Source organism: Bombus huntii, chromosome 3 (genome assembly GCF_024542735.1).
Source record: "Bombus huntii isolate Logan2020A chromosome 3, iyBomHunt1.1, whole genome shotgun sequence".
Lineage (NCBI taxonomy): Eukaryota > Metazoa > Arthropoda > Insecta > Hymenoptera > Apidae > Bombus > Bombus huntii.
The window spans coordinates 9,677,239-9,691,622 of NC_066240.1; the positions used below are offsets into that span (position 1 = coordinate 9,677,239).

General features: G+C 37.7%; 1 protein-coding gene across 1 annotated transcript in view; it reads left to right on the forward strand.

The window, feature by feature from the left end:
• The first annotated feature begins 3,488 nt into the window (after positions 1-3,488).
• LOC126864350 (fibrillin-2-like) overlaps positions 3,489-14,384 on the forward strand; it is a 31,536-nt gene continuing 20,640 nt past the window's right edge. Inside the window, exons 1-2 of the mRNA XM_050615620.1 lie at positions 3,489-4,490; positions 6,602-7,204. Of these exons, the coding sequence (XP_050471577.1) occupies positions 7,050-7,204 (155 nt within the window). The 5' untranslated portion in view covers positions 3,489-4,490; positions 6,602-7,049. The remainder of the gene's footprint in view (positions 4,491-6,601; positions 7,205-14,384) is intronic.

Here is a 14,384-nt window from a genome sequence, read left to right on the forward strand (position 1 = left end):
TGATCAAAGTGACAAGTTATAGCCGTTTTTCTGCTATTTATTCCCATAACGAGATGTTGAGTATCACTAGATAATACTCAATGACGGAGTCAATGAAGAATTTCTATAAATACCGACAATACTAAGAGCACAATCTAATTAATTGAAGTAGTCAAGTGATATGCACTTCACAGTATCACGCGTAGAATTCCATTTAAACTTCGATTATAATTCTATTAAGATATCACTTGAGAAATATCAAACGATTCATTAAACTCGGCTCATTGACGGAATACGGCACTTAAGCTACAAAGTTTCATTGAAACATTTACAAAACACGCTGTACGTTGCTGCAACATGCGCGTTGATTGCAGGTGCATCCACGTTGCAGACTATCCGTTGGTGTTCAACATTCGAAGGCAGCAGTGCATCGCCTCGTCGGCAATCCTGTGATCAGTGTCGATCGTGTTTGTTGCTCGATCTCGCGTGTCGCCGAACAAATTAACGATCATGGTGGTACAGTGGCTTCTGCAAACTACGGACGCCGATTCACCTGGCAAATATCCAACTCACGTGCGTACTATAGCTTACACCGCAGCTCTGATGAGATAAGATCGAGATTTATGAACACGAGTTTGATAATTTTAGTTTGTACGTGGATCGACCTAATAACAATATTGGCGAATAATTAACGACATTTATGATTTAATAAAAATATTGGCGTGTAACCATTGCCTGTGATTTAATAGAAATAGCATTGAAGATAAATTTGAGAGATAGAAATCGATTTTCTCAAGGAAGAATTCATAGAATTCAATTGAATTTTTCGAAAGTGTACTTATACTTTCTATACGGCAAGGACGAAGAGGAGGTAGAGTTTAGTCGTGGATTATTCCACGTCATCGTGACTTTTAGTTCAGAATCTACTTGTCATTCGCGACCATCGCCAGAGCTTTCATGAATTCCTTCCTTGTCCGAGAATTCCTCATGTGGTGTCTTTAACTCGTAAAGAAATCGTAGTCATTCTAACTTGATTCTACCTTGCGAAGAATTTGTTTCGTATATATCGATTGCTATTAAAAAAACAAAAGGCTTCTAATATAATTGGAAAGATATTCTCACAAAGATACAAATATGATAATTCCAAAGTGGAAATACGAAATCACAGATATCAATAATAATTCTTCCATTTTATTTACAAGCATAATGAACTATCGACAACGATTCAAAGAGCGTATAGCAGGATCAAAAGTATTCTTGTCAGTGAATTGCAATTTCAATTTCCTTTTTCACGAAGCTATTAGGACGTTTCCGCTCATAAAACGGAGTATGGTGACGTTAGTTTAACGCTTTCGCGATAAACGAAGCCGCCTTACAATCAGTAAAACTTCCCCGTGTGCGTACGATCGTTCGTTTCTCGTTTTATAGCTGTTAAACGGGCCACTGGCTAGTTAGAAAAGAAAAAGAAAAGGCAAGAGAATGAACACGGCCGTCGTTAATCATCGTTGATCTGGCTGGAGAGTCGCGATTCGCATTAGGGACGGTCGACAATTTTCACCGTCGTCACTCAAAATCGTGGCCGCCGATCGGAAAATCGCGTTTTACGAGCCGTTGTTATCGGGAATATCTCGCTGGTAGAAGCCGCAAAGGCTCGCCCTGCGTGTTACGCGTCCCCGTTAGCTCTCTGTACCATTTCTCGCCTATTCATTTCCTCACGAACGCGCAGACTACCTTCAACTTTTTACACATTTACAATTTAGGATGGAACATAAAGTTGCGCGATTTTCACTTTGTACTGAATTATACGTAAGTCGTAACATTTGTCCATTGGTACTGTGTTGCGCGTCAATCCACAACTCTTTCTTATCTATTGAAATAGACAAAATTTTATGTCAGATCTTACAACGCACGTTTAACAAAAACTTTGTGAAACCTTTTGAACGGAAAGTATATACTTCTAGCTTTTGCTTCCACAAATTTTATCGGGTTTAATATTTATTAAAATTTAATCAATTACATTCTTTTTTCCTTTTTTTCTTTTCTTTTAATACGATTAAAATTGAGAATTTGACGTCTTAAGTAGCTTAAAATCGTAAGTTCGTAATAGAATAATGTTGCAATGACGAAAATAAGGAAGTTATGTTTCATGCGTGAAGTTAACTTTTAACCTCGATGTCAAGGAAACTCGGTGGTTCTGCATCTCATTGTTATTATCGCCACCCGCATATAATTCCATTCGAATGAGGTTACGTAATGACAATAAAAAGGACGGCTGTAAGAACGATGATGTCAGGAAGATTAGATTTTTTTGTGTGCTGTAGATTAGTTGATAAAAGAATACATTGATAGTTATGTATTGGATTTTTCATTGCATCGCAAGCGATAAATTGTCCTGTAATAAAAATAGCTATTTGACGTGCCCTATTTTATTCTTTTTGTCTTCGTTCGAATATCGCACATGACTCGTCAGCTAACAATGGATGTTTTTAATCGAAGTGGCCGGAAGTGATGGCTTCTTAACACGCTTATTAGTTCAGAACGCAGAGGCCAATGTCGTTGGTATTTCTCAATCGTAGCTCGAGCTTTGCCTGATAACGTCTACACTTTGTTGCGAAAGTTCTATTAATTAGAACGTTTCGAACCTTCAATATCCATAATCTTCATTAATGCTCATTATATCTTTAAAATGAGATTTTATCTGTATCGATAAAATTAGAAAATAAAATCTTCGTTTAAAAATAAAACGAAGAAAACTTCAAAACTTGTAAAACTTTCTACTATTCTAAAACTTCATCTACATCTAATCTTCCTATTTTTATTTCCTCCAGAAATTTAATTTTAAAATATTTCTTCGAAAACATTGTTCACTACATATAGCTCAAATATCTACGAAATTTTCTCCAGTTCGAAGATTCTCCTAACTTCTTCTTTCTTCATTTCCCTAAGAAATCTAATTATACTACTTTCGCAAAAGTATTAAAACGAAAGGAAGATCTGAACTTCGTGTTTTAAGATCTTCTTAGCGGCACCTATAGCTTGCCTTCTACAATTTTACTTCCTTCGGTCCCCCTAAGAATCCAATTATGAAACACTGTCACACGTTGCCTCAAAAAAAAGACAGTCAAAGAAACGTTTAACTTCTGAAGATCTTCCTACCCTGTTCTCGAACCTTCCTTCAAATTTTCCCTCTCTCTATCCCACACAAAATCCAATTGACACACGATATCCATGTAAGTTCGTCATTCCATCCGAGCCCAAAATAAAAATCGCCCCGTCTCTACGTAATCTTCTCTAGTAGAAAATAGAAAGCAATGGCGAAAGGAAGATACGAATAATCGTCGTATTCTGAAGATAACTTACCTACGTTGTTTTGCCTAATGCGTATGAATTGAAACATCGGATTTCGATTAAATTGCACGACCTTTTTGAACGTATTCAATTTCTATTCATTCTATATTATTATTATATATTCCTATATATTATAATATATATTACATATTATTATACATTCTATATATTATTATATCCTATAATTTAACGACCGTGTAAATTCGAATTTTTAAAAATTATGAAGTGCGGCGTTTTTTCTTTGCAATCATAGGTATAAGTAAACACATAGCTGACCTTAAGTATACCATCTATATGGTGTTTCAATACTTTCCCAAACCTCTGTCTTATAACATAAAATATTAAGTGAAATATAATTTGATATAGAATTTTCGAATAAATGCAATGAGTAGTAGATGTTCTAATATAATACACATATTTACATCTCAGATCTCGATGTACACGCATTTCTCAAACATTTCCCAGTATATTCGGAGTCGCTTCACGCGTGTCATGGTGTAGCACACATTCGTGAACGTGTTGACAGGGACGAGAAAGAAAAAGACGGGGTGGGACTATCGGTGGTTCTCTTCTTGGTGTTTTCTCCCGGCCGTCAGCTGGACGTGGCCGCGAGCAGGGCGAGGAGGGAAAGGACGCTCGTGGAGGGAACGAGAGACGAGAAGACGAGGGAAGAGAGCCTCTTCTCTCCGGATGAGCCCTCTCTCGGTACGGCTCGTTCACAATCTGCTGCTCCAGTCTCGCGTCGAGTCCCGTCGCCGCATCTTTTCGGGGCTCCTTTCCTTCGTTGCTCCTCTTCGGCTTCCCATTCGCGGAAACGACGTTCAACATCAACGTGAAGTGCAATCCAACTTCTTTTTCTTACTATTTCTCTTATTCTTTGTTAACAAATTTATATCTATCGAAGAATACGTATAAATTCGTGTAATTGGCCAACGATAACTGTCTTTCTTTCACCCGATCAGTCTGGCACTCGAACTCGATTAAGGAAATTCTTAGGGGGGTGAGCTTAAAATTGTCGGGGCGAATGCTGGAGTATTGGTGATTGGATATTATCCGAGGAATTATACGAAGCAGATGGTTGAGACTAAGCTCGAAGCCTGAGAGTGAATTTGTTGGAGGATCGGTTGCTCGTGGTGGAGTAATGTTGATGATTTCGTTGACAGGTATGGCGCGAAGTTGAGACTAATTTCGAGAGTAATAAAGTTGTTAGGAAGGTACGTTTATTGTTGTTGGAAGTTTCTTGCATCCATTTCGTGACATTGCTCGTTTCGTACACGATCCAGTTTATCATTATCTTTTGGATTAGTAGTTGAGAACGTAAGATACTTTGAAGCTGCTAAGTCTGAAGCCATTAAGCATGTTAATTTAAGCGTGTTAACTCCGCCGAGAGGTTCGTGAGGATGTTCTTTGATATTCTGATAGTCTTCTATGGAGAAGTTGATCTTCGGTGAAATTTTTCACAGAAAATAATTGTTCCATTACTGTTAGCTAATTCATTAAATATCGATTGGAAGCTCTTTCTTACCTTATGCAAACACGGTGATTAACCAAAGAAGAAAACGAATCACAGGATAGATAGTTTATTTCGTTTATTTAAGCTTGTACTCTTAACTTCATGCAACTAATTTTTCACTGAAAACTTGTAAAATAGACCATCTTCTTAGCTCGTGCAAACACAACGATCAATCACTAAAGATCCACAACACAAAGTGAATCGTTCGTTTCGTTTATTCCATAAATATAGTGACTAATTGCTAGAGAATTCGTCGAAAAAAAAGGTTACCGATATTGACTTGTTATTCCGTTTTCCTCGGGCAAGTAAACGATTAATAGACGCATTTATCAATCCGCTTGCCCCGTTCTCGACATAATAGAACGTGCGAACCAGACTGATCTCTTTTTATGCGAGTTTTGCACGAGCATACCAGGCTTTATGGAACTTTAATGATAGCCTCTGCTCGGTCCGCTTTTACGTTATGATAACGAGTGAAAGCGGGAGTGTGTATCTCGCTACGGCGAATTTCCGAGGAACGTGGCGTCGACTCGAATCGCCTGTTTCCCTTTTTTCCACCAGGAATAGGGTCCTTCCTGGCTAGAACGAGATCTCGATTAATAAATGGACGCTGTAAGCGTGGAATTCCAGCTGGAAATTCTGTAGTTTCCTTTTAAAGATAGGTATAAAGATGATAAATTGTACGACATTCTAAAGTATAATCTTTCTAATGTACGTCTAATGCATAAGAGATTGGTTTCCTAAGAAACGCATAGCTTGAAAAGTTCAAACGGTTATTGGAATGAAAAATAATCAGTATGGATAAATAATTTGCTAGCGGGATTCATTTTTGTTAGCAAAAATTGTAGGACAAATAGTTTAACTTTTTCCGCTTTAAACCTTTCTAGACTCATACATACAATACGTATGGAAGTAATTTTTAGAGATTATTGTTAGATTGCTAGAATTAGACAGTGGACAGTTTATACAATTTGAAAAATTACGGTTAACCTATTTTTGTCAGATTTGGATGAATTATATCGTCTGTGTCGTCATATTGCTATTTCTCTGAATGAAAAATTCATCCCAAATGAGTTAAATTATGTTTAGTTGCGTTCGTTTCTAGAATATTGAATGACCTGAAAATGAATTTCGTAGTTCCAGCTCCGTTTTCACGAAGGAACAGCTATTGTGAATATTTATATCAAAAGATAGTTCCATCTATCTCATCGTACTAATTTGGTGCTTCCGGAAAGGCGTCATAGTCAGCGCGGAATCGCGACAATTATCGCACATTGTCTCCTCGCTTGGTTTACGTGGTGAGGTTTTCGCTGTTCTCGCGAGATCGAAAACGAAACATAATTTCCACGAGTGTGACTAGTTTCCTTCTCCCCGTTAATCTGGATATCGTTATGATTCTTCCGGAAATATCGTTGCAAACTAATTTTATTCCCTCATTTTTGGCAGGACTATTCGCACTATCCAATTCTTCCGGGAAGGTGTCTATATCTTTGAAAAGAAAAATACGAAAATTCGTTCGATGTATTAACTTCAAATAGATGGGAAATTACCTAATTTTGAAAAACGATAAAGCGATATATTTTCACAATGCAAGCGACTTCCAACAATAATTCCTTCGCTTCTAAACTTTGCTTAATGGTTAAGTAACCGCGGCATTAAACTTGTCAAATACAATCGTCGAAAACTAAGACGAGCTAGAATTCACTTGCATTAATTTTCTAAACTTTCGATGTTATTGATATCCCATAATAAATTCCACAGATTTTCAGGAAGAATCTGAAAGAAAATTGCGCGCAGGAGACTTGTTTTCTACCCCAAAGATTCCCGACGAATCGAATCAGAAAATCTCCCCTCTGGAACGGAGACGCGTCTATTACAGAATTCCAAGCGCGTCAGATTACCCAGCATCCAGTCGATCGGGAACCATGATCGTGGAACCGATCGTGGTGTCGATCGCGAGCCAGCGTTGAAATCGTTCGAGCCCTCCAGTGAGAGAGAGAGAGAGAGAGAGAGAGGGAGAGAGAGAGAGGGAGAGAGGGAGAGAGACAAACAGACAGATAGACAGACAGACAGACAGACAGATAGACAGACAGAGGAGAGAGACTTCATTTCCGCGTGTGATCGTCGATTGATCATGAGACGAGCATACGAATAACACGCAAGACGGATCGTTGAACAGTTTTCTCGTTTCGACGAGACGTGAGAATCGATGACGCCACCCGCCAAAATGCCGAACGTGGCGTTGATCCTTGCTACCTGGTTACTGCTGATCGTTCCTCGAGATGTGTCGAGCACGGGACAACGATACACCACCAGCCCGACCCAAGATCTGGATAACACTTTGCAATCGGTGCCGCCTGTCGGGTGAGTATCCAGTTATAGAGCATCCCTAAAACCATGAAACGCGAACCGGCCAATCTGCGGGCATCGCGATCCGAGATATCGCGCTCGCGAACGATCGATCACAATCGCGGGGCACAGTAATTTTCGTGAAGTGTCTGAGGTGTGATCACTAAGGATATGCCGCGTGTATCTTGAAATTTTGGGGTAGATAATCGAGAAATATTTTTATGGTTTGTTGGCTCCTTTTTTTATTTATTGGTTTGTTCTAGAGCGGAGGGAAGAGAATTCTTGTTGAAACTGTTAATTCGTTTTATTCAGATTCACGAAATTTTTTCGCGCAGATGTGACCATGCGATAGACAATATTTACGTAGATTCATTTTATCTTCTGGATGAATCCAATAAAATTGTAGATGAAAATGTAATTGGGAATTGCAGTCAAAAGTATCGTAATTATCGAAGTAATAAGGAGGGTTCATGACCGAATTCTCAGGCGGCAAGTGATAGACGTTTGACACGTCCCCGAGTTCCAAAGATGACAATGCCAGTGATAAGACTCTTCTTCAGCTCGTTTCTATTTTTACTTGCCGTGGACCAGGAACATAATGAAATAGCTTCGGCAAGGAACTGTACGTTCTAGTTTCTTTTTTCATTCGAATTACGTAATATCGCGCGTCTTCGGGCCAGCATAATGTTTATCACGTTTCCCCTGTTTCTTTTTATTCGCATCGAGGACACGATATAGAAACATTTTAAACATTCCTCTGTGAAAAAAAAAATGTAGTTCCTCCACATTCGTCTTAAGCATCATATAATAAATTTTTCGCCAATAAATATATTTCGTAAATTTGCATAATAACAATATCGCGAAAATGATTCGTAATGATTTTGCTAAATTAGAAACTTCACCCCGAGATCAAGGAAAGTGCAAAGATCACTCAGTTGGTGCCAAAGAGACCGATTGAAAGAAACCTAGCAAACGATAAAAGACCATTGCGGCTCGTTATCAATTATAAACGCTCGATCTTGATGCAATCTCAAAATATAATGTGGCAAACATGCAATTGTGCAACTAAACACTTGTGACACCGCTATTGTCCTTGGAATTAATTGCTTCAAGCACAACAGTTAAACAAAAATTTGACTCTAGCAACGATGAAGATTCGCAATCTAAAATTTATGGTAAAAATCGAAAGGAAATATTACATCAACTGAAACTTAACTGTAATAGAAACCTATTTACGATAAAAATGATTAAAAAAGAAAAAACAAAATACTTGACAAAGCAATTAAATAAAAGATACGAAATTGAAATTAATATAAACCAATTTACACCTCAAATCCGATTATACGTCGAGAAAATTTGTCACTTCTGATTTCGTGCTTTCAATTTTCGAATAGAAAGTTAAAGCGAATCAGCCAGTCTATTAGAACGACGACAAATGCTGTATCAAACATAAACGATCAGGGCATAAAATTTACTTTTAGCTGTAAGTTCCAGGGTTAACTCGAAGTCACTTTCATTTCTAAACGACTTCACGCGACCCACGATTATAAAATACGGAATAACGATCGCGACGTAGCGGATCGACCAGGTTTCCTGGATTAACCGGTGAAAAGCCTGACTAATTACACACGACGAATTAAGCTTGTCTACTCGAAGGTCGTGTTCAGCGAGAAGCTGAAGTTAAATCGCCGCGTGACGAAACTCGGTGCAAGACGTATTCTCAGGCGGATCCGTGAAAAGCGTTTCCGGCTTGAAACACTCTATGGTCAATTAGGCCTAATGGATGGATAATAATGGTCCATCATCCGTTTGGATTCGCTTGGAATTGACGCGGAACGCGGGAAATCGCGCGAACGCATGAAACCTTGCCTTCTGATAGTGCGAGCAAGAGGCGAGGGAAAAAACGGAGAGGAAAAATGGGGATTAAACTGCGAATGCGTAATGTAATGCGTAGATAACCCAATTAGAAGAGTTATCGCAGGCGGTTCGTCGCGACGCGTCGCTATGCCCAGAACGAGATTCTGGATCTGACAAAATCTGCGATTTCGCAAAATCGCTTGATATACATTGGCTCATGAAAGTGCTCGAACGCTTACCTCAGAAAACTTTTATGTCCACATTGTACGTGTTATGTAAAATATTTTGAAACCATTAGTGACGAAGTAAACTGAATGTTTTTGATGAAAGAGGCAACTTGCTTGTGAAAGATGCCCGGTTGATATATTTCGATACGATACCAACGTGTATAATTTTTATTAGAAATATCTTTATAGACATGACGCGAAGAAATGGAATCTAAGTAAAGGTTTGTTACGTCTAAATAATATAGCAAGTACTTTTCACATTTGTAGGCATTTTCTACATCATATACTCGTACATTTTAAGTTGCATTTAAGTTTCCTATCATCTGATGATCATATTTTTACGTAAATAAAATTCAAGATTGACTTTGACAAAATCACATACGTATTTTCATCAAGCAAGAAAACAGAGAAACATCTCAATCGTTTTGACAGATTCGATACTTCTAGTGTTAACCAATCTTATTTTGCTTCCACAAAGAAGCAAGAAGAACAGCCGTCAACCGCGATTCTTGCACGTTCTTGAAAAATGGAACGTCTTCCTGATTCCTCGATACACGATTCTATCTAGAAGAAACGAGAGGCACGAAAAAACGAAGGTATTGATCGGTGATCGGAATGCTGGCGCAAATAGATAGAGAAAAAGAAAGAGAGAGAGAGAGAGAGAAAGAGAGAGCCTGTGACGGTTTATTATACAAAAGCTTCCAACTGACGGTATTAGCCAGGCCCCTGCGGAAAAGTATTGGACATTAGCGAGGGTATCGTATAGCTGGCAGCAGAGGAACTAGTTTGTTACGGTAAAAGATTCTTGGCAGCTCATTGCACGCGATAGTGGCACCGCACAGGATCTTTGCCGCGGCGCCGCAGCCGGTGGATCTCGAATGCGAGAAATAAGTAAAATCGGAATAACCAGCGAGTCTCGTGATTTCACTTAATACGGGACATTAGCCGAGGCGATAACGTCAATTCAATCGGTGGTTTTACGGACGAGGTTGTTGCCATTCACAGCCGCGAAAAAGTTCCTCTAATTGTCACCGTTTGAATTTCCCGACCATTTAATTCCTTACGGAAATAAGTATCAACGTTATTTAAGATAATCGAAGAACTTTCTGAAAAACGACTTACAGATCTATGATAAATATTGGATTGCAAATTCGTTCTGTTCTTATATCGATTACATAAACAGAGAAATTTAGACAAATATATGGTATATGTATCTTAAAAATGTTACGATTCAAAATTATTCAGAACGATAAATGGATGAAATTTTATAGGAAGGAAACGAAACGGTTTAAATATACGAAATACGTATTTAATCTCATAATCGATCGAAAGAAGGTTTATAGTATCATGGAATTAATTATTGAATTTTAAAATTGCTTATCATGTTCTTTGTCTGTGATATTCACGTGATTACTACCCACAGATAAGGCAAGGCAAGAAACACAGACCTAATGATCGGTCATAAAACATCCTCCACGTCGAATTATTCGACTGAATTTGTCGGGCAAATTCGCGTCTATCAGCGTTGATCGCACGATGATCGACCCTGAGAGGGAAGGCCACCGAAAATCGAGCGAATCGGTTAGCTTAGGCGGCAGAGCGTCACGCTCGAGCAACTTTTTCATTAATAAACACGTATTAGCCGGTATCTTGTCACGGCCAATTAGAAGCATGTTTCACGTGACTCCACCTAACCATTGACGTTCAACTGCGCGATTAATACCGTCACATCAATTATCATTCCTCGTATGAAACATTTCTCGAGCACTCGATTAAGGCGTAAGAAGAAACAGGAATCGCCGATAGGATAACATTCAATATACTTTCGATTTTGATTCTCGTTTTACCTGTTTATCGATCGATTCTTCGTCGAAACGTACGAATTCCTAATAATCTATCCTCTTTTAGAAAACAATAGAATGAATTGTTTTTCGATACGATGTGATACGTGGTACATGTTTAGTTATATATTTTATATTGTCATATTAATCACAACACATATGAGAATTGTAAATTTCTGTGTAAATATGAGTAGCAGCACTACTACACTAGAACCTCGATTATCAGGGCACCAATTAATGGAACAATCAATTATTAGAACACGAATTAATGGGAATAGATAATAATAATAAATTATAAATAAGTATATAGCACAAAATAAATGACGCATTTGCATATGAAAACGAAGTTACGAGATTATAAGAACAATGCCATTGTCGGAACAATGTATGTCACGACTAGATTATCAAAGTTCTATTGTATTTGAAAATAGCAACTATGATTCTAGCCTCGTAGAAAAATCACGATGAGAATACAGAAGAGGCTGCCTAGTTGGAAGCATCCGTAATCAGTCAAGCTAGATAGATAACTCGTGCCCTACAATCGATGAACTTTGTTATTTATCGGTTGTTCTTCAAACGCGATGATAACAATGTTCTAGAGCGAATTAATAAAGCAGGCCGAGTTACACGTAACGTTTCGACAAACTGTTTAACCTCTTTGGTATGGCACTCATCCGCAGTGTAGTGTCACTTAACGGCCGCGAACAAGAACGATTGCGTATATCTATTATTAACTTTAGTCGATGATCGGTCGTGGCTATGCATTTGGTGATTGTCGACTATACACGACACTCGTACCCAGTAGGTTAAAGGTTGACCCGAATGCCGCCTCTTTTAATCTGCGTTCAATGGATTCGAAGACAATGCTCGACAGTTAATGGGTTGCTTGTGAGTGTATGACATTCGTAATTGGAATTGGACATCGCGAATTCGGGTACGAATAATGAACCACGTTAAATTTGAACACATTTATGTTTTGTGAAACACAGATTATGTTTTGTTTCTTATACTTTTGTACGATAGAATGGCTGATGAAAATATTTGAACTTTGAACACTTACCATAAAACGCTGTAATGTGTTTGTTGCGTGCGTTATAAAGGACATTTTGCAATTTCATTAACACTTTAATGGGACGTGATTGTCATGATCGTATTGATAACATTTGAGACCAGTCTGAGGTATTTGTTACGGCGATCAAAAGATGAATGCTGACTGATTTTAAGGACGTATAGAAACATTCGAGTGTTTCAAGAGGCCATGTTTCACTGTGCTCTGGTTTTTTCATGTAACAGACGCTTTATCGATAGCGCTGATACAAACGCTAGTTTTTGTTGCTGCAGTAATTAATTAACAGGAAAGAATGTCGAACGAGTGGAAAACAGATAAAAATATTATTCTTTCTATAAATAGAAATTCGTGAACAAATTTTTAACGATCTTCAAAGTGGGACGTTATGATAGTTCTGTTTGACAAAAGTTGTTTGAATTATTTGGAGAAAAACGAAGGAATGTGTGCGTGTGTTTGGAAATGAAATTAGCTAAAGCAAGAAGAAAACGATTCAACGGGTGGCTCACTTTCTTATCGCCTCTCTGCCCACTACGTGGACAACCTTCCTCAGTGACAGATTCATTACTTCATCTCTTTAACATCATTTCCTGTACAATCCTCAGAGAATATAACTACCGATTACTCTTGTCGCACTAAATAAGTATCTTGAATATAAAAAGTTCGTTAGACATTTATCCATTTGCAAAAATGGATGGTAATTGAAATCTGTGAATGAATGTTATTTTGAAATACTCGATATCGTGTAGTATTATGTAAGCCTTCTAAAAAAAGATGTTTACACACGAAAAGATGTAACACGAAAGTGATCCGAACTTTTGTGTGAGATCACGCATTCCCAGATATCGTACTATTTACATGCTTTTAGCTTTAATCTCTTAGAGTTAAGACGGACGAATGCATTTATTAAAGCCAAAAATCATATCTGATTAATTACTAGAGTATTTATTATTATTTCTTTCTCCTATTAGGGATTTTTCTGGTAAATATCTTTTTATAATAAGATTCATTGTATTCTTTGGATCCGTATCTTTGAATTAAAGAAACACTAAATGAACGCACATATATTTATGTATGTACGTGTATGTCAGTATAAAGATATCTTTTAAGACATCTTCTTTTTACTTGAGGAATTTCCCATTGAATAATCTATTCATAGTGATGCCTATTGTAACATTCGGGATAGTCCTTGAATTAAACAAGAATTAAATAAACCTATGCATACGTACGTATTAGTATTCCCCAAGAGATTAATTATCAATTGCTAGGATATCTCTTTTTTTATTGAGAATTTTCCCAGTGAATATCTTCTCGTAATAATGTCTATTGTATCTTTTGGAATTATTCTTGAATTAATGGAAAACCAAGTGTACACGTGTGTATTTTGTATCAATATCTGATTATCAAGTATTCAAGGATATTTCATTTTTTATTCAAGAGCTTCCCAGTGAATCTATCTATACCAATATTCATTTTATCTTATAGAAGTTTAATACTTTAGTATAAAAATGATTCTTTAGTATAAAAATTACAAGAAAAATATCATTTAATATTAGTCACCATTAATGAACTCTCAACTATGTTTAAGTTCATTCATCTTTTGCACGCACGCATCGATTCAGTAAGATTGGCGCGTCTGACTTTGTAATTATTAATGAAACTTCTCACGAAACAAGTGTCGTTGACTGTTATTCTCACGCCGTATTGGCTTTATTCATCGCGAAGCAACTTTCGAACTGACATCATATCTATCGGTCCATCACGGTTTTATCTGACCGAATTGCGATTTCTCCGAATCCAAGTTACGTCCGACCCCATTCTCCGAACCGATCTTAATTGGCGAACAATTCTCGTCGACGGCGATTTTAACTAAAACGTGTCGGTATGCAACGAAGAGATGCCACTTTTCCTCCCTCCACGGTTCCTCTTTCACTTCCTCCCTCGTGCGTTACGTAAAGGTCCACTTAAGATCCAGCTAATCCAGCCAGCCTAACCGTGAATAATTATGTAAGTGATGATCCCATTAGGCGTGAAATAGGTCCTATCCTATTTTCGGCCAAGTCCTGACGTTCACGGTCTGTCAGAAAAGCCGGTCATCCCTCGTTGTCCTTTTTAAATTCGAAGAATTTGAGGTTTTTAAGTGCTTATAGAGCTATAGTAGCTAATATTTCTCGAGGGTAAAAGGATTGTTTCTATATATTCTT